Source organism: Rhineura floridana, chromosome 3 (genome assembly GCF_030035675.1).
Source record: "Rhineura floridana isolate rRhiFlo1 chromosome 3, rRhiFlo1.hap2, whole genome shotgun sequence".
In the NCBI taxonomy this organism is placed as follows: domain Eukaryota; kingdom Metazoa; phylum Chordata; class Lepidosauria; order Squamata; family Rhineuridae; genus Rhineura; species Rhineura floridana.
The window spans coordinates 44,430,377-44,453,275 of record NC_084482.1 but is presented as its reverse complement, the minus strand read 5'-3'; the positions used below and the strand labels follow the sequence as shown (position 1 = coordinate 44,453,275).

Sequence of the window (22,899 nt, the reverse complement as noted above, 5' to 3'; positions counted from 1 at the left end):
TTGCATAACGGTACTGATTTACAAATAGCTGAGTATAACAGTAGAAGAAATTTTGAACAGTAGTCAATGTCCCTTTTTAAACAGTAGAAAATGTCCCTCTGTTACAGGTTTAATTATTGCTTTAAATATTGACTTATTATTTAATCAAGATTTCACTAGTCAATTGGGACTGTAGTTTTTGACCAACCAGCCCTAGCCAGAACAGTGAGATCTATTCCTTTTGCTGACAAACATGAAGTTCACTCTGTCCCACTTTCCCTCTCCAGTGCAGTAATTATAATCTTCTTGACTGAGCAACTCAAACACACAAATTTCTACAACCTTGCTAGTTTTGTTGCATGAATGATAAGTGAACATGCTCAGTAAATTCTAGCAGAATTCAGGAGAAGTTTTAAGTCTGGTCTATAAAAGTCATTCAAACTAAACAGAATCTTGGAGTGATTGTTACAGGAAATAAATGAAGGTATCACACAGGGCAGCACTTTTGCTGCACCAGAAGGATTTTGTATTTGTTTAAAAGATTTATAAGCCACCTTCAGAGTAATTACCATCATAAAATATAAAAATACAAAACAGATTATAAAATGTATAAAGTATCACACATCCCAGCCACAGAGAACCTATTTAAAACAGCATAATAAAACTAATATAATATCAACTAAACCCTGCAAACTCAGTTCTGATACTGAAAATAAATTCCTGGACTGAGCATGTATTCTGAAGTATATTGATCCTTAGATCTAAGAACAAGTGTGCACTTGGCTCCAATTGGTGAATCTCAGGGTCTGACTACAAAATTAAAAGTAGATCCCAGAAATCTGAAGTCTGCCCGCTTCTACTCCGAATCAGTTAAAACTCCATAGGGCTGCCACATCTTTATTTAAAGGCCATCTGAAACATATGAACCTTCAATGTCCATTAAAAGCTTTCAAAGTAGGAGCCGTGTGCACCCCACCCCAGGAAAGGGAATTTTGTAATAGCGGGGCCACTGCTGAGACCTTCATTCTCATGCCTAACTGATCATACTAGTAGGCAATTGAGAAGGCCCTCTGAAGCTGACCTTAAAATATGGGCAGGAGGATTCAAGTGAAGGCAGTCATTCAGGTAACTGTTTTCCAAATCATTTAAGGCTTAGTAAGTTAAAATCATCATCTTAAATTGCCCCAGAAACATACTGGCAGCCAGCGCAATCCATATATTATCAGCATTACATTCTCTGATGCGTTCCCCTCACCCCTGCAACATGTAAACATCTGCAGTTTGCAACAGCTGAAGTTTCTTTAAAGTTAGCCAGATGTAGGACGCATTACAGTAATTTAGCTTGGATGTCACTATGGCATGAATAGGCACCTTTTCCACATAGGACTTTCTGCTAGATTTATCAGCCTTATCTAGTAAAAGGCACACTTAGTGCTGAGTTCAGGAGAACCTGCAAAATTTGAACTTGGTCTTTCAGAGGGAGTGCATCCCCATCCAGTTACACACCATCCACACAGGTTGGTTTTCCTACACAAAGTACCTCTGCCTTGTCTAGGAATGCACTTTGAGTGTCCTAATTGTTCCTTTTTAGCACAGTTTGTACCTGTCCCACACCTGATGTCACATGACATCAGATGTGCAGCATGTGGACATGGCTTGGGGAAAAACAGGTTTTTCAGGCTCAAGATAGAGCCTTGAGGCACCTGAGAGACCACAGCTAGAACAGAAGTTCCCCGATGCCACGTTCTGAGTCTCACCTTCCAGAAAAGACCAAAGCCAGCATAATACTGTTCCTTCTCCAACGTAACCTGGTAAGGTGGCCCAGAAGAACTAACAAGGTCACACCCCCACTCCCCATCCATTCCCTAACGTGAGCCATCCACTGTGGAGACAGGCTGCTCTGTTCCCAAACTCAAGTCTGAAGTCAGATTGAAATGAATCCAAATAATCAGCATTACCCAAGGCCTCATGGAGTTGGTAAGCCACCACATGCTCTAACCAATACCTTGCCCCTAAATGAAATATTAGAGATTGGGAGATAAGTCAACATTGGATCCAGAAATCTTGAACTATTTAACAGATATTTCACCACTGCCTTCAAGAAGATGGGAACCACATGGCATTCACCATCTCTTGAGAACTATATCTTCAGGCCAGTTCTAGGTGATTTCAATAGCCACAATCATCAAGAATTCAGAGCACATATGTTGGGTCTCAATTCTCCAAGTATCTTGTCCACATCATCAGGCTGCACAAGCTAAAACATATGAAGCCCATCCATAAATGGTCATGAAATTCCAAGCTCCTGCTGACAAGGCAGCCAAAGCATGGATAGTAAAATCCCCCTAAATATCATCAGCCTTGGAATCTTCAACACCATGCTCGAGACCACCTCGAGCATGATGTTAGGCAGGAAGATTTAGGCAGTAGGGCAGGTAGTTCACTAATAAAATCCTAATCCTGTTTTGGGTTCCCAACATTAGATACAAACACTCAACTGGCCAGTTGACCTGGGAGATGCTATTCATAAACCAAGGCCACACATCCTGTCCCTCAAGTTATGGTTGGTGTTGCACGCAATACCTTGGCAGATACATCTAGGAGAGGTTCAGACCTCTCTCATTGTCCAGCCAGGCCTCAGTAACACAGCCAGATAGCTCATTGTTCCCAGATCAATACTTAACATAATCTTTCTCCACAACTTGACGTTTACCAAAACAATCACAATTAAAACACACAAGACTAGAAGCCTATGTAGTAAGCACTGTAGGATTGGCTAATGAGTTCAAATTAAGTAAGTAAAATTCTGCACACTACCTGAAGCCCACCAACTTCTAGTTTACATCTCTCTTCCCTATACTTAGGATCAAAATGCTGTAGACACAGGTGAAGCTATGACTGCCAAAACACTACTTTCAGGGTCTTCAACTCTACAGCCCTTCATTCCATGGCCCTCACCTGCCCATTTCCTTCCTGCTAATAGTTCATACCCCCTCTTGTCTGTAGGCCCCATGAAATTTTGTCACAGCCTGCTTTCTTCTTTGCCAGTTTGGTTTCTCAGTTCCATTCTTTGCTTCTTCATGCCCTCCTTGTCAGTCCACTTCCTAGTTTGCCCCACTTCCTTCAGCTACCCTATCTTTTGATTCATCTTCCTTCCCTTCCCCAACCCTTCCTGATCTTCAGAGTTTTCTTCAGTTTCTCCTTTTGATGAAATTTTCCATTTCCTTCATCTTTTCCCTCAAGCCTCATGCTCCAGCTAACCTTCCTCTTTCTTAATTCATTGCCTACTCGGCACCCTTCCTTCAGCCTCTTTGCCTCTGCTCCTCACAGGACCTCTTCCCGCCTGTATGAGGTTTTAATCCCTGTCAAACGGAAAAGCTTACCCTTTCCTCAGATTACATACTACAAATTGCTTATTCCATAAACACTGAGCATTCAGCACTAGCTCAACCAGCATCAGAATCTTCACTGCCACATGCACATCACAATATGACTTCCCATTCCTACTCCATGGTGCATACAGTCATAACACTGTGTGTGCATGTATACACACTCACACACACTAAGTAATGCAGGTTCATGGCCTTATAGTGACCACTTACCTAATACCGCCTTAGCTAGCCTTCTTATAAATTTAGATATTTAGTTATGAAAAAATATGCTTGGATATTAACCTGCTACTTGTTGTTCCAGATGTTAATGAACAAGGGCACTAGTTTTAGGCTATATTTCACATTTTAAGACATTCTGCAAAGTGATTCCACTGATTTCCAATGTTGATTTTACTATCTAAATAAAATTCCAGAGGGAAAAAATAAAAGTAAACAGAGAAATAAAGTATTTCAGTAGCACAAACTACTCATATGAAAGGCCTGCTGCATTTAGCAGGCTGTTTCTCATGTGTTTCCACCACTGGATGCCTTCTGTATGAAAACATGACAACACTGTCTCTGTATGGCATGCATTTCCTGCTTGGGTTGGAAAACACAGGGAAGCAACTTCTTCATGTCTTAATCTAAGCCAACTTCTATGAGATCAGAGAGGAACGTGCTGTAAAAGTTTAAAAGCAGAAATATTCCAACGGCAGTATTTTAATAAAGGTAAAAGCAAACTCAGAAAGAAGTCACAACCAACTGTATCCTAAAGGCAAAAAAATAAAAATAAAGTGTGCATCACCAATGTTGAGGATGTCAACATTTGATAGCCAGTGATGAGCAGTGAATCAAAGTGTTGGGCTTGGATAGGAAGATCAGGATTCAAATCCCTACTCAGCCATGAACTTCACAGGATGATCTTGGGCCACACATAACTCTCATGTTCATCACAGAATTGTGAAGATAAAGTGGGATAATCCTTAGGCATGCTTCCCTGAACTCCTTGCAGGACAGTACAAATGTGAGAAATAAAATACAGACCGTGTCACAACTCAAAATACGCCACCATTAAATATGAGCAAAACTACAAATCCTGAAATATGCTCCAACTCAAAAGAACTTCTATGGAAAAGAAGATTCACAGGTACAAAGTATCCTGGGAGAATACTCCTGTTCACTGCGACCTGAACACTAACCCATATGTAGGGGCCAAGGTACTTAGCAGCTTTACAAGTTAAAATCTGTAGTTTGAAATTTGCTGAGAAGGCTAAAGAATGCTTGTCAACAACTTGAGGCGATATTGGGTGGAGAATAGAAGCGAATTGTATTAAAAACTGATCCAAATCATTGTGCACAAATCAGCTGTTTTTTAAAATATTATCCAACAGGATAAAAAGCAATAAAAACTCAATTTCAAGGTTGCTCATGTTTTCTAATAAATATATTAATTCAAAACAATTGGATTTCAAAAGGAGCAATAGTGAAAAACCCTTAACTGAATCTCATCTGAAGGATTAAAGTATGTTGAAACTCAAAAGCAGTTTATGACTTCTTCCCTTTTTAGGACAATGAAAACATGAATGGTGAACTATTAAGCAGAAGTACAAGAAATAACTACAGGGGTTAATATTTTTCAAGATCCTGCCACTCAGTTCTCATTATTTCTGCGAGTTTCGTGGGGGGAGTTGGAAGGGAGGAAAATACCATGACGCAACCGCTTTGTGGAAAGAGGCAATTAATACTTCCGAACTTGGCTAGACTTTAAGGCTGAGCAAGTCACACCTGCCTCTGTGCATGTACCACATTTCTACTCAGGAAGAGGAGGTGGAGGGGTGCAAGGATGTATCTGCACCCAGTCCTCCTTGCTTAGCAAGAATATCCTATGAACATTCCAATACTGCAATAGAAAGAAACATGCCCTGGGATCTTTAGAAGGCTTCACTGTCTTTGAACATTATTTTCTACCAATTCTTTTCTACCAGTATTTCTACCAATTTTTGGTAAAATGAGGCTCAAGCCACATGTGACAGTGGCAGACCTGCTTGTTTAAACCCAATAATATATAAAGTAGATAGTGGGTATCAGATTTTTTAAAAAGGGGCACACAAGAAAGGAGAGTTGAACCCGTCCAGCACGCCTATTGTGCATCTCTTTACAAACCCCTCCTTCCTGGGTTATTTTCTTCTCTCCAGGTTCAGTTTCAGTTTCTGTATGTGAGAAAAGGAATTATGGCAATCAAGCACCTAAACACCTTTTGCTGTTGATGTGCCGTGCCTCCCTTACCACTTTGTATGTGATTGGGTCAGAACTGGGTTTAAATAAATGGCTCTGCCACCATCACATGTACCCTGAGCCTCAAAGACAGACAAAAACAACATGTTCCTTCAACTACAGCAACACAGCCATGCTTCTAGAATGAGCCATGATACAACTGTGCACTTTTGAGGTCTGCTCTCTCATTGTTTCTCATATCAACTCCATACCTATTTAAAGGCAGGCTGGCAAGCTCTCGTTCCACTTCTGTTCGCACTGACCACTCCTATTCCTCCCCCAGGTCCTTCTTTTCTAGCATTAAAAGAATTTCAGGCTTTGCTCTCATGATTGCTTCCATAGTGTCACTGAGACAGTGAGACAGCAATGTGTAACCTAACACAGTATGATTCTTTAAGAAAAAGGCAACCTTTACCACCAGATATTCAGCATCCATTTCAGAGTATTCCATGTTGTTTGTCCCCCTCTTTTTACCATTAAAATATTTCAAATTCGTTAATACTACAAAAGCAAGGTTAGCAATGAAACACCCACAGCGCAGCTCTGTATACTAACAGAGAGCTGGGCTCACATGTATCAGTACAACAGACACAGTTTTCTACTCAAGTGCTCATCCAGAGACAAGTAAATGACAAACCACAGGGCTGCCATTAATGACATGGATTGTAACCAAACACACCTTTTCCTCCTTTGACAATCTGATCGAAGGCGTACAGATAATATCAGAGACATAAACAGAATTCAGAAGTAAGATAAAATCCTAATTCTTCCCAGAGTGCTTCTGCATTAATTTCAAACTTGCTAGGAGACCAAGGGGACACTTCTACATCCAATTTCAATTAAATGCCAAATGAGCTACAGAATCCATGAATGGACATCGGCAGAATATTCAGATTTCTTAGGGAAAGGTACTAAATCTACAAAGCAGCTTTGGTTGTCACAAACCAGGGAAGGAGGAATTACAACAAGGAAATAGAAATAAGAGACTATGTGAACATAGACACACAACTGTAAGTAATTGAAAATTACACATTGGCTCAGTTCATCCATAACAGCCAATCATGGAGTGAGGATTGGCTTCTGCATTCCAATTCCCATCCCCACTTCCTCATTCAATTTAAACATGCATTAATTGAGGCTTGCCAGCACGTTGCCAGCATGACAGATATGCTTGCAGACTCCAGCAGAGTAACTAAAAATGGGATGGAGACATGGGTGGGACAGGAGAGGAGAACATTTGCCCCAAATCCTGTGCTTACCCATACCATGGTCATGCCCCCCAGCTGTGGTACAACTTTAATGTCATGAAAGAGGAGGAAGCACAAGCTCAGTCTCTTAGCACAGGACCCATTTAGATGGTCATGGTCCCCATATTCAATGGCAGAGCACTGAAATTAAATGCACAGCTCAGTGCAGCCTTCCCTAACCGGATGCCATCCAGATGTTTTGACCACAACTCCGATCAGTCCTAGGCAGGATGCTAGGGCAGTGGTGTAGGCTTAGTGTATAACACTTGAAAGCTCCGAGACTTTGGAGTTCTTCATTTTAATATTCATTTTTAATATTTCATTTTAATATTCTTCCCCATAGGAATTTATACAAGGTATTTCCATTTTTGCATTAAGCAAGCATAACTACCACTCAGACTAGCAGTTAAAGTTCAAACAGCAATGCAACATTCTGTACCACAGTAACAATTCTGATGTAAGAGATAGAACAGGCCAGATTTCAATTTATTGAACAGATGTGTACATATTTTGAAAACCAGCAGGACTGTGCAACAAAATATTCTTGATGTGTGTGTGCATGCACACACTGCCCAAGTCTCTAGCTAGAAAAGTTGAAGAAAAACATGAGGATAAAAAACAAGAGTCTCTGTTTTAACTTGGGTCTTGCTTTATGAGCTTTTAATTACTGAATATTTAAAAGTGCAACCAGCCTGCATCCAATTCAACGGAGCTTATGTGTGCAACTGAGTGCTGGATATGGCCAGAAAGTAGGTCAGAAGGGACTATTTAAGCAGAATGACAGTTTCTGAGTTGGGTGGAGCACCCACTTGTCAATCACCTGAAATCGGGTTATTCAAATTTCAAGCTGGGAGTAGGCACAGGCTTATGTGTATGATCAGACTCTGCTTGCTCTTTGATGGTTACAAGACAGTAGGCAGAGCACTCTTACCTCTTATCTTAGCACTATGGTGTTTAGTCCTAAGATTGAAGACAAGATATCCCTTACCTCCAATCTTAGCACTTACTGCTTAGACAGGAGACAGGTGGCCACGGTTCTCCCAAAATGGCCGGGGGGGGGGCAAATTCAGTGGCCTGGTGGGTCTAATTAGGCCCATGGACTGGAGGTATCCCATCGCTTTTTTATACCACTCAGTTTAAAGTGCAGCATTCAGTATGAATTATACTGTAGGATTGTTATAAGCTACTGTCTGCTGCCCTGGGCTCCTACTGGGAGGGAGCGAGGGAGGGATAAATAAATACTCTTGAGTTGCAGCTTGTAGCAGTCTGCAAAATGGGGAAAATGAACTGTATTTGCTTTGGAATTTGCATTTAGCAGGGTAATTTTTAAAGGTTTCATACTACGTAGGAACTCTGTTGTCACCTTTTCAAGAAGTTTTTTTCTAGCTGGGCTGCACTGAATTCCAGCTACATTAAAAAAAATGATTTTTATGGACAGCTATGACTTCCTTCCCTAGGAACATTGAAAATTTCGCTTTTCAGTGTACCAAGAATATATCCAGATACCGAGAGGGTTCTCTACCCTTTGTATACCTGTATGTATTTTTTCTCCATCCTTCTTTTCCAGGATACTCCATTCTATTTTCCATCTGGGCTCCTTTGGGTGGAAGGGTCGGATATAAATTTAATAAGAATAAAAATGAATAAATCCTACCAGTTTTCATTTCCCTCCCCATCAAAAGTCAGTATTCTGCGGACACCGAGCACACTGTTCTCAGCAGGCTGTTTTTGGATCCTCCACCCTGGTTTCTTTCTTCTAAAAATATTTTTGCACTTCTGCAATCCTCAGAGTCCCACCCCACCCCACCCCAGATTCTGTTAACTGTGTCATATTTTGATGGCTCTCTTTTCTGCATAGGTGGTGCTGTTTGGGTTCATAAGCACAAGGACTCCGTTGAAGATGGGAAACAAGAAACAACTGGAATCTACAACCAAGTGTTGCAATGTGAAGTGTTCAGGGTTTCAGCCATGTGCTTTTTCAGAACACTTCATTCCATTCCTATTCATCCCTATCAATCAGCATTCTTTTCTTAGTCAACATGCTGGGTCTTCACTGGGTTGTTTTGGGGTTTCTCCCCATTTAGTATTTTTCCCTCTAACCTTTGTTTGTTCTTGACAACCATTAGCATTCCCCAGAGCCTACCAATATCTCCCTCTTGTGTACAGACAATTCCATTCTGGCTACAAAATGAATAATAATCTTAGAATGAGTAGTATTTGTTCAATACTAAATACTAAATGAACAAAGGACCACTGATTAATTCTATGAATATTTGTGTTTCTACATTTATTTTGTTTCCAATTTTCCAGCAAAGAAAGGAGGGGGAGGGAGTGCTTATTAAAACTAGTTTTCCCCAGGAGCCAGTGACCCTGCCATTAATACAGGAGTCAACAATCAAGTGTATTACCTGTACTGATCAGAGCACACTGTCTATGTTGAATTCAGTGACATCACTTCATTATGAAAAAGCTTCTTGACTAAAATAATCAACATTGATTCTTTTGACAGAACCATTTGTTTAACTTTCCCTTTAATTTACAGCAACTGAATTTATTTCTTAGTCAACGTTTAAAGAAGGCTAAAGTACCTTAAGGACATCCCCAAGAAAGCTGAGCAAGTTTAAGCCCAAGAAAATCATCATCATCATCATCACTATTTGTATGCCGCCTTTCGACAACAATTTATGCACAAGGAGGCTCACAACATGAACAGAAAAAGAATTACACAATTCACTGTCAGAAATTATTATTATTACTATTTATACCCTGCCTTTTAGCCAAAGGCCCTCAAGGTGGCTTACAAAAAAAAATAAACACAAGTATAAAAATACATCAATAAAAGCAAAATAACTTCAAATGGTCAATAAGTTAACAAAAACATCTTTAAAAAAATACAATAAATTGATACATCCTTATTTCTAATAAAATCCAACAATAAAATACAGAAGCATAATCCCAATAACAGCAAAACAAAAAAACTGACCAGCAGAAATTAAATTTTTACCCAAACAGAAGCCCCTAAACAACACCCCACAGTCAAGGGGGTCTCTGACTATTCACTTAGTGTGTAGATTTCAATTTTAATGACAGCTTTCTTAGTAAGCATTAAGCATAGTTATTACCTAGCTCCTTATAAACTGGACAGGAAAAGGAGGGGAGGATCTAATTACCATCAAAAGAGTAAATATTATTACGAAAACAGTAAATATGATTAGCATATTCAGCTTTAGATGCTCTTGGAAGAAACAGATTATCTGGACCCATTTCAACCCAACTGCAGGTCTGGGTTTGGGACCAAAGTGGCCCCAAGTCACTCTAATGGATTATCTTTATTGGGAGAGGAACTGGGGGAGTGTACTCTGCCACTTTTCCTTGATCTTTTAGTGGTTTTGCTACCATGAACCATGGTATCTTACTGGACTGGTTCTGTGGGTTGGAAGCTGGGGCATGGTGATACAGTGGTTCCACACCTGCATGCAGAACCAGTTCCAGAAAGCAACATTGGGGGACTACTGCTCAGCCCCATGGCCCTTGTGCTATGGGATCTCAAAAAGCCTTGTCCCCCATGTTGTTTATGAATCTGTATGCAATCACTAGAAACAGGAGATCCGGTGGAAGGTGCCATTAATATGCTGAAGACACCCAGCTCTATTTTTCCATATTATCTGAGGCAGGTGAAGCAGTGAAGATCCTGCACCAGTGTCTTGACACAGCAGTGGGCTGGATTAGGGATAATAAGCAGAGACTGATTTCCATAAGTGTGGGTAAGAGGTTCTCATACCTCAGAATTAGGTAGACACTCTTTTCTAGATGGGGGTTGCACTCCACCTGAAATACCAGTTGTGTGGTCTGAGGGTGCTCCTAGATCCAACTCTGCTGCTATAGGCACAAGGGGCCTTGGTGGCAAGGAGCACCTTCTGCCAGTTTTGTATTGGCAAGCTGCTGGTTGGATTTACTCTGTAACAGAGTATGTGGGGCTGCCCTTGAAGACAGTCTTGAAGTTAGTGTAAAACATGGTGACTAGGCTGCTGAGTTGTGCAACATAGCAGGATCATATGACATCAATCTTAAAACAAGTTGCACTGACTGCCAACAGATACAATTTCAAGGTGCTGCTAATGACTTACAAAGCCCTATGGCAACTTAGGTCCTAATAACTGAAGGAGCATCCCCCCCCCAACTGAATTGCCAGTGTGTTGAAGACCTTTTGGTTGTACAGCAGCCTGCTGAGATCCATTATGGAGCTACATAGGAAATGGATTTCTCAATGGTGGTGTCTTGGTTATGGGTCTCCCTTTTGAGATATAGCTAGCACCGACTCTCCTCAGTTTTCATCATTAGCTGCAGACTCATTTATCACTCAAGACCCTTGCAGGGTATTAGTGCCTTGCCTGGGTTTCATACTCTTGTTGTTGCACTGGTTACTACTTAGTTGCCTGGACTAAGAGAAGCACTCAAGGATGAAAGAGAACAATCAGTGGAAAAAGAATGTCCCAGCCCCACACACTGTGAAACCAGACCAACCCCCAATCTTCCTATTTTGATGTTCACTAACCAGACTTTGACCTGCCACTCCTCAATCCCAGAAAGGGCCTGCATGCCATATTATATAGTCTTCTACTGTTGCCCACTAAAACCTTTTCTGCATGCACCTGCATTTTCCCAGGAATGATTTATGCAGCTCTAATGCCTGTACATAGATTTATAATCAAACATAACAAAAAGATTAATCTGCTTTTATTATTGTTTATATTGTGTTTATTTTAACTGTTCCTGGCCATCGGATTCCTTTGTGATGAAGGCTAGCCTAATGCGATGTTAAAAAATATAAATACACAGAATTTATGAAAAGAGGGTGTTCTCATGGATTTCAAATAATGAACAAGAAAGCCCAATCTTTTCCTAGTAGGCATAACAGACACACAGAGACACCAGTATCTGCCATCGCTCCCAAGTTTGAGGGGTTTTTTTTTTAGTTTTTTGTTCTTGGAGGTTTGTGTTGTTTTTTGTCTCTTACTTGTTTGGGGGGATATAGATGTTTTACCCTACTTTTTTGAGGGGGGAAGAGGTCTGAGCATCACCACTTTTTCTTGTGTGAAAAGGGCACTTTGTAGCGTTCACATCAGTTTTAGACTTCCAAACGCGCTCCCAGGGCTAAAGTGATTGGAGACCTCTGTATTAAGGTCTGGGTCAGTCTATCAAATCCAGTAAATGTCAATCCTTCCTGACAGTGAGTCACAACACTGGTCACCCAGCTGAGGCACAGAGTTTCCCTACTCCTTAATGAAAAGAAATGAGAGAGATCTCAGAAATAAGTTATGCTCCCTCTACTACCAGACAGGTTCTACTAGAGAGGAGCTGGTTCTAATGTCAATTCATACTAAAGCACTCTTGTGCAGAGGTACCATATGACGTCTGCTTGACATGACATGAAGTAATTCCACAAGAGATTCAAATTATTTTGCCTCCACAAGCTGACTTTTCTAGGCTGCAACAGAAATCACCCAAGTCACTTGCAAGGTAATTTTGGAACTCATACATGTTAAGCAATGAACAAAAAGGCTAGTGCATGGTCCCTGCTAAACATGAGTTTTAAAAAACAAGCAGCCTGCCATGAACAGCAGCCCTACCTATATAGCACATGTGGATAAAGCCAAAATGTCCTCATGGCAGATCTTTTATTTAATGCATGGTTCATTTAATCCGTAGTTGACATCTATTCATTGAATTTCTATTACTAGTATCAGAGCCATCTGAACCTTTTGATCTACTCTAAGTGCATATTTGCATAACCTATTTAAGGTTATAGCATATTTACACATCTAATCCCTTATAACCTGAGGAAACATGACCTATTACTCATATACCAAAATAATTCAGTCTTAAGAATTAGAAAATTGCAACAAAAAGTATTAACATTGTATAACAAGCCTGGAAGTGAATTAAATGGAGTATGTCTTGATCTACACAACTATGTGATTGTGTCTAGAGAGGTATCTATGTTAGTCACCTCACTGTGATACACACATAACAGAAGCAAAGCACCTGCATATGCAACCAGACCATATGAACTTTGTAAAAACCAGGCTATCGCATTCAAGCATTCAACAAGCCAAGAAACTTTGCAGTATGCAATAAAAGTGAAACTGACTAATGCTTTCTCCCCCTCCCCATCCCAGCCCCAATATACCCCAAAGGCAATACCTAATTTTTCCTTAGGCAATATCTAACTATCAACAATACTAAAAATGAAACTAGTTAAAAACACAAACAAAAAAGAGATCTTGCAATAAATATGAGGGACAAAGTATCTCACAAATGACACAAGGATGCTTAAGATTTGAAGAAGTTTTCTCTAAGAATTTAAGGCAATCTAAAAAACACCTTTCTTTCTCCTAAATTATGTCAAAAGAAGCTGGCACATAAAAAAGTTTATAACTTTGTTTCCACATTTTCAGAAGGGCTAACCTGGCAACCTAAATGAAAATATTTTAAAGAAACTGTGTATATACATGCTCATTTGTTTTTCTTAAAATATAAATGCTAAGTGTTTTTGTCCTAGTTGTCTTCCTGTTGTCATTGGTTTGGATGCAATACCACCCTGTGCAAGCAGAAAAGCACTTACATTAGTACAAAGTTGTCCACCACCACCCGCCCACAGACAAACACTTCCATTGATTCTGCCCTCCCACAACACACCCCATGCCATTCTGGAGGGTCCTTTGACCCTTAGGACCAGCCTTTTAAGGGCCGTAAAAGGTTGCAATGTAGAAGATGAGGCAGGAAAACCCCACTGTGCAAGCAGCATTCTAGTGGTGCTTCTTTGAATCCAAGCCATTATTTTCCTCTTAAACTGTAAACAGCTTAATAGAAATTGCATATATCATATTTGGGAAGTAGAGCTAAATTGTTATGCCCCAGTTCTTCCTTTCACATTATGGAGTTTGAGAGGTATGGGATACAGTGGCTTGGTTCGCACATAATGCAAGTGATTCTACATGAGCAAGTCTTGGTCTCACACACTCCCACCTTCCCCTTCCTGAACATACTCAGATTCTATTACTTATTTCCCATTTTAGTACAAACCATAGTTTCCCAGTATTGCTGAACCAGCAAACTGTAACTCAATTCAGACACACCAATCTATGGGTTCATATTAGACAAACAAGCCGGAATGAGATGTGGGCTTGCACACTCTTTTCCGCATATGCTGGAATGCCCTATCTCCTTGATTTGTAGCAAAAAAAAAGTTTGCCTTACATCTAAACCAGCAAGACATACCAGAATTGTAAACCAGTTTGATCTTGGTTTACAAGAGAAGTACAAACGATAGTCTGCCAGTTCAGGTGCTGGTTTGCACCAAACAGGATGTAACTAACTGAATATTGGTGCATGAGGTGACAAACAGACGGACAAACCATGGCTTCAAGAACTGGGAATGCAAGTGAGATCTACAACAAAATGCTGAAGGGTAAAGGCTCCTGCTTAATGTTCTAGCCAGCTACGCTTTCTTTTAGGATACTATATTCCCCTCCCCCAAATACTCAGCATTCAGCAGCCACTGAGCGTGCTCACTCTTCATTCTGTCCCTTAGTTGCACCACAATACCTTTCCCTTTTTTATCAGTAGCCCTGTGTTAGCTAGGTAGCTGTTGTAGCATCCAAGTTCACTTTTAGCACACGCATGACGACATGTGAATTGACACAAATACACGGCAGACTAAATTACTATTCGCCTAAAGTTTACTGAATTTGCACTATACAATAAGCCATACAATTATTAAAAAATTATTTAAGAACAAAACTGTGTTATAAATCTCTCTAGTCATATGGAAACCTCTGACATGACTACTAACACTTTATGTGAACACTCAACAATCTCACAGAGTCTCTAGCTTGCTTCCTTTTCTATAATGGAAATCTGACCTATGGCAGATGTGTTGACAACACCAACTGCAGGCCTACAGTGCAGTTTACATGCTCTTCTTTAGCATCCTAGCACTTTCAGGAGGATATGTAATATCACCTGGAGTTAAGTGACTGGGAGCAAACACCACAATAGCATGCTCAAGTCTTCCTGCCTTGCTCCTAAAAAAAAACTTCCCACCTACACTCAGGTACGTCATTATATCTGACTGTTTTTTTCATTGTCCCTAAACTTCTTTCAGAACTTAAACCTGGTTTTAACCAGACACATACAGTGAACATATAGTTTAGAATACTATTATGTGTGTGTGTATGTAGCATCAGTGAAGTTCACTGAAAATGGAAATGGACTGCATTCAAGTTGATTCTGACTTACGGCGACCCTACAAATAGGGTTTTCATGGTAAGTGGTATTCAGAGGGGGTTTACCATTGCCTCCCTCTGAGGCTGAGAGGCAGTGACTGGCCCAAGGTCACCCAGTGAGCTTCATGGCTGTGTGGGGATTCAAACCCTGGTCTCCCAGGTTGTAGTCCAACACCTGAACCACTACACCACACAGAGCAGAAAATCATTCTTAAGACTAGGTTCAAATTTCAAGTTCTGTTACTGTCACACTACTTGGCCTTGTGCAAATTCTCTGTACTGTCTATCAATTATAAATCTGTTAAATGAAAATCATACTAGACTAGGCTAAATAGCTTCAGAATATTTTAATCATATCTAACAATAAGAACTTTTACAATGGTACAGAAAGGAACCATTATTTCACCTGAAAATATTTTACGGTATGCCATCTCAACAGGAACAACATTAAGAGATGTGCTTCTTACCAGCTGAAATTCTCTGCGTCTGTCATAGGCATGCTGGATACCACTATCTGCCCATAACGCTCTTATTGCTGGAAGGAACTGCAAAAAAACCTGGGTCTCCACCATCCCGTGCGCCACCACTCGTGAGCGGGTATCAAAGGCCATCAGCATGTCACCATTTGTTTGGTTAGAAGGATTTCCCCAAGGAATATGAAGTTTCTCTCGAGCATCCACAAGGACTCTTACACCTTTAACAAAATTGAAAGCATGCGTTAGTTTCCTAATAACATTGGTATTTATTTTAGGCCCAACAGCTTCTCTCAAAAAGCAGAGGGTGACACAAACTTGAAAAAACCGATACAAGTAATGGGTGGGAAACATGTCTGCAGTGGTCCCAACTGCTTTTTACAAAACCAGACCCTGAGCAAGTTTGGGCCTGGAGAACAGCTATTCCATATACAGTATGCCTGAGGTGACTGCTGGAATTAAGCATTAGTCTTTAACACAGCTATTCTAGAATTGATTACACGGAATCCACACTTAAAGGTAGTCAAAAAAAGTAATTAAAAATAGGAAGGTTACTTGCTTTTGTAAAGTATGCCTTCAAAAGTTTTTTTTTCCAAATAATGAACTACAGTCACACTGGTCAGAGTGGGACACAGTGTTTAATTACAAAATTGACATAACACCTTAATTCCTAACACACTAGAAATAGGTCCCACCAATTTTGATGCAATCTAGTTCATCTTGAAAATGCCAAGGAAGTATTAATTTAAAAATAAAATAAAATAAACCAGAATGTGTACAAGCTGCTACATGATTTATTGATAAAATGAAATACTGTTGGAATGCAGGAGCTAAGAGCCTCAGTCAGGAAAAAAAAGTTCTGGCTTCAAATTTCACCTGTCATGAAGTTGCTAGGTAACCTTAGACTCTCCCTCTGCCTCAGGATATCATCTACAACATGGCAATACTAGCACACATCACAGGTGTGTTTCACAGATAACATATGCAAGGCATTTTGAAACTCCACTGCGGTACATGTATGATAAAAAGTACTGTTACTTGATGACAGGGTGGAACATGTATGGAACCAGAACATCCTAAAAATCACTTCAGTGCCAAACTTAAAAACAGATTTGTCATTCTAGAATACTATTAAGACTCTTTAATACAATAACTGGTCAGATTATCAAGTATCAGTTATCAAGATAACAAAAAATATTTGGTGAGACATTTGAAATGTATTTAGCCTCTTTTCTGCAGGCTTTCTCTTACTTTTGAAGTAAGAAACTGTTGGAGGATTTTAGTTTTAAATGCCAAATAATTTAGAATAGTGGCTATTAGTTGAAAGTTCTTATTTGGGAATGGTGATGTCTATGAAGAAAAAGGAGACCATTTATTGCTGATAAACTTTAAGACTGAACAATATAATCTCTTCTGTCAACACAAGCTTGTGTCCAATTGCATCCCTCTGCTCACAGAAGGCTCTTTGATCCAGCTGAGCCTTCCATGTAATAGGGAAAGGCAATTTTCATCAGTTTTCCCTTCCCTCTGGAGCCCTCAAGCACCTATCCAAATCCCTTTGGAAGAGAGTGGGAAGTACTGCAGAAGGGGACTGTAGGAGAAAGAGGCAACTGGCAAAAATACCTCCTCTTTCTATTCATGAAAGCCTCCACTGAGCAAAGAGCCTTCCATGAATGGAGTACCAACTGGATACAATCCATAAATTCAATCTCTAATTGTGTAAAATGAGCAAGCCTATGTACAACATCTACATAATTTGCTCAAAGTGTTTAATTCTCAACCATGTAAAATTCCATCAATAATCTTAGGTGAACAAGTATAACAACTGGTGGAAACAGCCTGAGGCAGCTAGCAGCTAGCATCTAGATCAGTTAGGACACATGACACACATGAAGAAGACACACATCACCAGTGTAGGAATGTAAGAGAGCATGACAGCCCAGAAGGCATATTTTCTCCCCACAGAAAGTCTTAGTATGACAAGATTATGCACACGCTACAGAAAACTTCCCATTCTCATGGCAGTGTATAAATTAAACACCGGTATAATCAAGGCTCAGAAGTCAAGGAAAAAACAACCCTAGATCCTAAAACGCATCTTGAGCTCCATATTATGATTTTTGAGCATGTATAGTTAATGAACAGATTCTAGACACTTCAAAAACCAGGAAAGCAGAAAACAGCCTTATTTCTTGCCCCCTCCTACAGATCATGGATATAAATGGCTCTTGAATGCAACAAACATTGTTGCAGGAATCAATCACCTGTAACTCACGATCTTCCTGGAACATTAGATAGGTACCACTAACACACAGAACCAAGAAGCCTTAAGGCATCAGAGTAAAGCTTGCAAGCTGGCTTATGGTACAGTGGGTCTTTCTAGTAGCAGCCTCCTGTACCCATCTTTCCAAAAGCCTATCTTGGAATATCTAAAATGTACATGCTGTTTTGACAGATGCTCTGGATGCATTTTCAGAGTTAATGCCTTATCTTTTGCACAAATATATTCTGTACTGATTTATTAAATTGAGATACATACAAGTTTACTTGTCCCATCATGAATAAAACGAGCAAGTTGTTAGGAAGTAGTGAAGATTAAAATGAGGCTGAACATGTTTAAGCAGGAATCTCATACTGTACCATATTGTCACTAGTTGCAGCTTTAGCAAAATCCAAGTAATATTTAAGTCAGGGTAGGGGACAGAAAGCACACACGCTAACTGGCATGCAAACACCATTTGTTTCAATACTACTTACTTCAATGTCATACGACAGCACTGGAAGGACACTAAGCAATAATACAGATGTATCCATTCTTGGACACGTTGGGGACGTATTTCCATTGATTGCTCATATCCTTGTGAATACTGTTTAAAAAAATCCCCTTGTACCATGCCTGCCATTCTCTCCTTATTGCATAATCACCATTACCTCCTTCTGGTCTCCAGTTTCACAGGTTCCTTCCAAGTAACAAACAAAACCTACAGACGCAACTGAACTGTCAGGTGTCATAAGCAAGGCATGATAAATAAAGGCTTGTATCAATGTCTGTTTCCGATAAATCTCAAGAATGTTTTTTACAAATATGCCCCAATGCAATTTCTGTCTTGACAGGATTGGACACAGTTCCACTCCTTTCTGTTAAGGACCACTCACTGAATACATCCTCCAGCAGACCTCCACTCATAACCTTAAAACATTTGGCTCCCTAATCTTAAATGACTAGAGTCAACATGCACACCACTACTCACATGTTTAATTCACTTTCATCATATCCAAACAATCTTCTGCACACTCGAGTGACCATCTTCTCTTTAGCTTCTCATTAACTTCACAAGTACAATTCCTGTTTCCATAACCTTATGCCTATTTTTTCTCCCTACATACCTCAGAGTCACAGCTTCACCAGTCAAACCCCTAATATACCACTGCTACAACTACTACACTGTACACTACACTGTCTGGCACAAAGGCCATCCTGACCACCACAGTGCCATTAATTCCATGCCCATGTCAGGATCCCGGCCGCTTCTTCAACATGCATGAAACAAGCACACACATCTCAAGCCATACATTGACTAAACAACAACTCCTAATTCACAATCCCAGACAAAAACCAGGAGCCTGGCTTTACCATCCTGATTCTCCCAGCCCTAGACCCCTCATTCTCCCAACACTCCAGTCCCCTCTTTACACTGTGACCACGCTGCTCTGATTTATTTCCTGCACATGTCAAGCACCATCACTAACTCAGTGGTAGAGAATATGCTTTGTATGCAAAGGATCCTAGGTTCAATCCTTGGTGTTTCCATGTAGGTCTAGGGCAGTCCTGGAGAATTGCTGCAAATCAGTGTATTATACAATAATGAAGTAGACAGACCTGTGGTATGACACTGTAGAAAGTAGATTTCCAGGATCCTATACTATCCCGTTCAAAATCCCCATCTCTTCACAGCCCACTCTTTTCACCAACTCTGGAGGACTCCCTCCGCTGCCCGCTTCTCATTCCCAAGCACCCTCCAAAATCGATGACAGGTGAAGAATTAAAGTAGAAAAACTGTGCGGAAGGGGGGGCATCACATGGGATAAAAACGGGGCAAGAAGCGTGACAAGGACCGGATGACGGTTAACGAGGCTTTTCAAGAAGCGTGACATTCGCTTTGGCCGGCCCCGCGCCTGTCTCCCTCACACCCTCTCAAGCCACAGTCCTCTCCCGTGCCTTTTCAACAGGCGCCCTCGAGGCATCCGACGCTTCTACGACTTCTCCACAGAACTCCCTCTCCTTATCACCCCAAGCCCTCCTTTCCTCCTCAGATCTCCCGTCTTCCTGCAGAAGAGCCTTCTTCAACGCGACCCCCTCCGCTCCTTCGCGGGGTTTCGCCGCCCAACTACCATGGTTTCCCCCCACCCCCATTTCCCCCTGGCTCACCCCTCCCCCACCTCAACGGATATCGGCCGCGCGCCCCTTCTGTTTTTCCCTCCGCCCCTCCCCCGCGGTGTCCCTAACATGTACGACCCCCGCCCTCACCCTTGATGACGTTGCTATAGATGGTGGCGCGGAATTCCTCCCGAGCAGCCCGGTCCCAGTCCTGCCCGTGGATGATGCGCATCTGCTTGAGGAAGGTGCTCTTGCCGCTCTCGCCGGCGCCTAGCAGCAGGATCTTGACGAGCCGCTTGACATAGGTCTTCTCGCGGTAGAGGTCCTTATCGATCTCTTTGGACTTTCGCTGCTGCTCAGCCTCGCTGCTGTTGAGGAGGCAGCCGGGAAAGCAGACCGACAGCGGGGACCGCGATGGCAGGAAATCCGCCATCTTAGCGAGCAGTGCCAGCCAGGGAGCGGCCGCCGCGGCCCTGCGCGGCTTTGCGCCTGCGTAGCAGCCGGGATGGGAGACCAAGCCCCGCCCCTCAAGGCAGCCATATGACTCGAGACGCCGCTGGAACAGTGTCATGTGACGAGCTTCCAATTAAGAGACTCTCTGTCGTCACGTGGCTCTCTGCTCCTTGTTTTCTCTATCTACCAACCCAACTTCATCACGTGGCTATGCCGTGTATTCGCTGAGTACTCCCCGTCGTGCATTTTGTCATGCTATATCTTTTATTCGTTAATTTATTCTACTTTATAGTGTACTCTTTACGTGCATTTAGCTTGTTCTTTGCCCTGGGTTCCACTTTTAATCGGAGCCAGCGATCAGCTCTGACACTTGTTTGAGTTATCAGAGTCTATACAATAGATTGGCAAAGTAGTGACAAGAGTGTTCAGAGCGTGTGTAGAATGCCTTTCCCCCTCTTTTCGGATTACTGGAGGCAAGATTTCCTGGTCCATGAATGTAGCTTCGAAGGGGGCTTAGGGCATCTGCACTTACTTTTAGAGTGTAGTGGCAAATTCAGAAGTACAGAATCCCTTTATGTAAGCCACAGCCACATCTCCTTTTTTTGCTGCTGGGTTGAGAATGAGATCATTGTTGGTACCTTCCACAACAGATGTCCCTAGGAGCCAATAAGCATGAAAGGGAGAGTATTAGCTATTTAGAAGGATTGTCTCAGTAACTGACTCATCTCCTTTCAGTTTGGTTAGCTCCAATCAGCAAGAAAGAATAAGGAAGCATTTTAGAAGACTTTTCTCAGTGGCTAATATGCTCCCCTTTCATGCTGATTGGCTTGTAAGATCCTGGAGATGGGACCCTGCTCCCAAAAAGTAAGGGGTCTTAGACACACACATCCAACCCCGGACAACAAGTGTCCCTGCACTTGTAATGTGAGTCGTTTCAGACTCTTTAGGGTGACATCTTGCGACATTTACTAGGCAGAGTGTATATATGGGGTGGGATAGCCAGTTCCTTCCCCGGCCTTTCTGGATGACTACACCTCTGGAAATAAACCAGTTCTCCAGAGGAGGAAGTAAGGAAATCTCACCATGGGGAGGTTAAAGATACTCAGTTTGCATTTGGCTGTAATTCTTAAAATAACACAAATTATAAGCACTATTTACATCCAGGCCTGTAATGTGATTTTATGAAGCATCTACAATTAGGTGTGGTACTCTACAATAAGAGAAAAGTTAGTTATTTAAGAAAATAACAATACAAATAAAACCCAATTAGTAAACACACAGTTTAAAACAAATTTCTTAAAATTTCTCAGGCAAATCAACTACCAAAGCCTTTTGAAAAAGCACCATAATTATCAGTTTCCACTAGGGTAGTTGTGGTATAGGGCAATCCTATATGTGTCTACTCAGAAATAAGTCCCATTTAATTCAGTGGGGCTCCAAACTAAATGGGTGTAGGATTGCAGCCTTAGACTTAACAGCAAAAACAACTAAGTCTTGTAGCACCTTAGAGATGTAACACATTTATTATGGCATAAGCTTTCACAGATCACAATTTACTTCATTAGAAGCATGAAGTGTTATCCTGAGTTGCAGGTAACATGGTTGGGGAGGGGGGATTTTAAACAGTGAGGGCAAAAGGAAAAGAAGAAAAGTACAAGTAGTGATAATTACATTATTGAAAGTGGTCATTCACAGTTGTGCTGATAACATAGACATTCTGATAAGTGAAATAACACATGCAGTCAGATAAGAATCCATTGTGTTGATTCAATCCACAAATGATAGCACTGAACACTGAATTCAGCGGTTTCATGTTGCAGTCTCCCTTTGAAGTTCTTTTGTTCAAGTATGTCCACCCTAAGGTCAGTTACAGTGTGTCCTGGGAAGTTGTACAGACACACCTCAGGAGCCTCAGCAAGGCATCTTGTATCTTCTACCCAAAATACACAAACAAGGTAATTCTGGGAGTATCCCTTAGGGCATCAGAACCATCGTAGTTGGGGTGTCATGGACTCCATTGTCAGACCATATGCCAACAGTACTCCAAGTTATATATGGGACATTTCTGAGGAAACTACAATCTATTGACAGTCTGTCAGAGAACACCATTCTAGCTACCATGGATTGTGTGGCCTTTCACACCAACATTCCCCATACAAAGATGGAGTACAAACCATTGGGAATATCATACCTCATGAGGATACAGCACACTGAGTGACCAAAGTCTGCCACTTTGTACTTGCCCACAATTACTTCAGCTTTGGGGAGAACATGCATCTTCAGATCAGTGGTGCTGTCATAGCCACTACCATGGCTCCATAGTGTGCCAACGTCTTCATGCATGACTTAGAACAACACTTTATCAGCTCTTGTTCCTAAAAGCCTGTTCTCTATCTGAGATATATTGATGACATCTTTATCATCTGGACTCATGGA

General features: G+C 41.2%; 1 protein-coding gene across 1 annotated transcript in view; it reads right to left on the bottom strand.

Annotated features, from left to right (window-relative positions):
- Nucleotides 1-20,547, bottom strand: part of GNA13 (G protein subunit alpha 13) — a 43,741-nt gene extending 23,194 nt beyond the window's left edge. Inside the window, exons 1-2 of the mRNA XM_061615602.1 lie at nt 20,161-20,547; nt 15,627-15,853 (exon numbers count right to left, since the gene is read on the bottom strand). Of these exons, the coding sequence (XP_061471586.1) occupies nt 15,627-15,853; nt 20,161-20,443 (510 nt within the window). The 5' untranslated portion in view covers nt 20,444-20,547. The remainder of the gene's footprint in view (nt 1-15,626; nt 15,854-20,160) is intronic.
- Nucleotides 20,548-22,899: the final 2,352 nt, after the last annotated feature.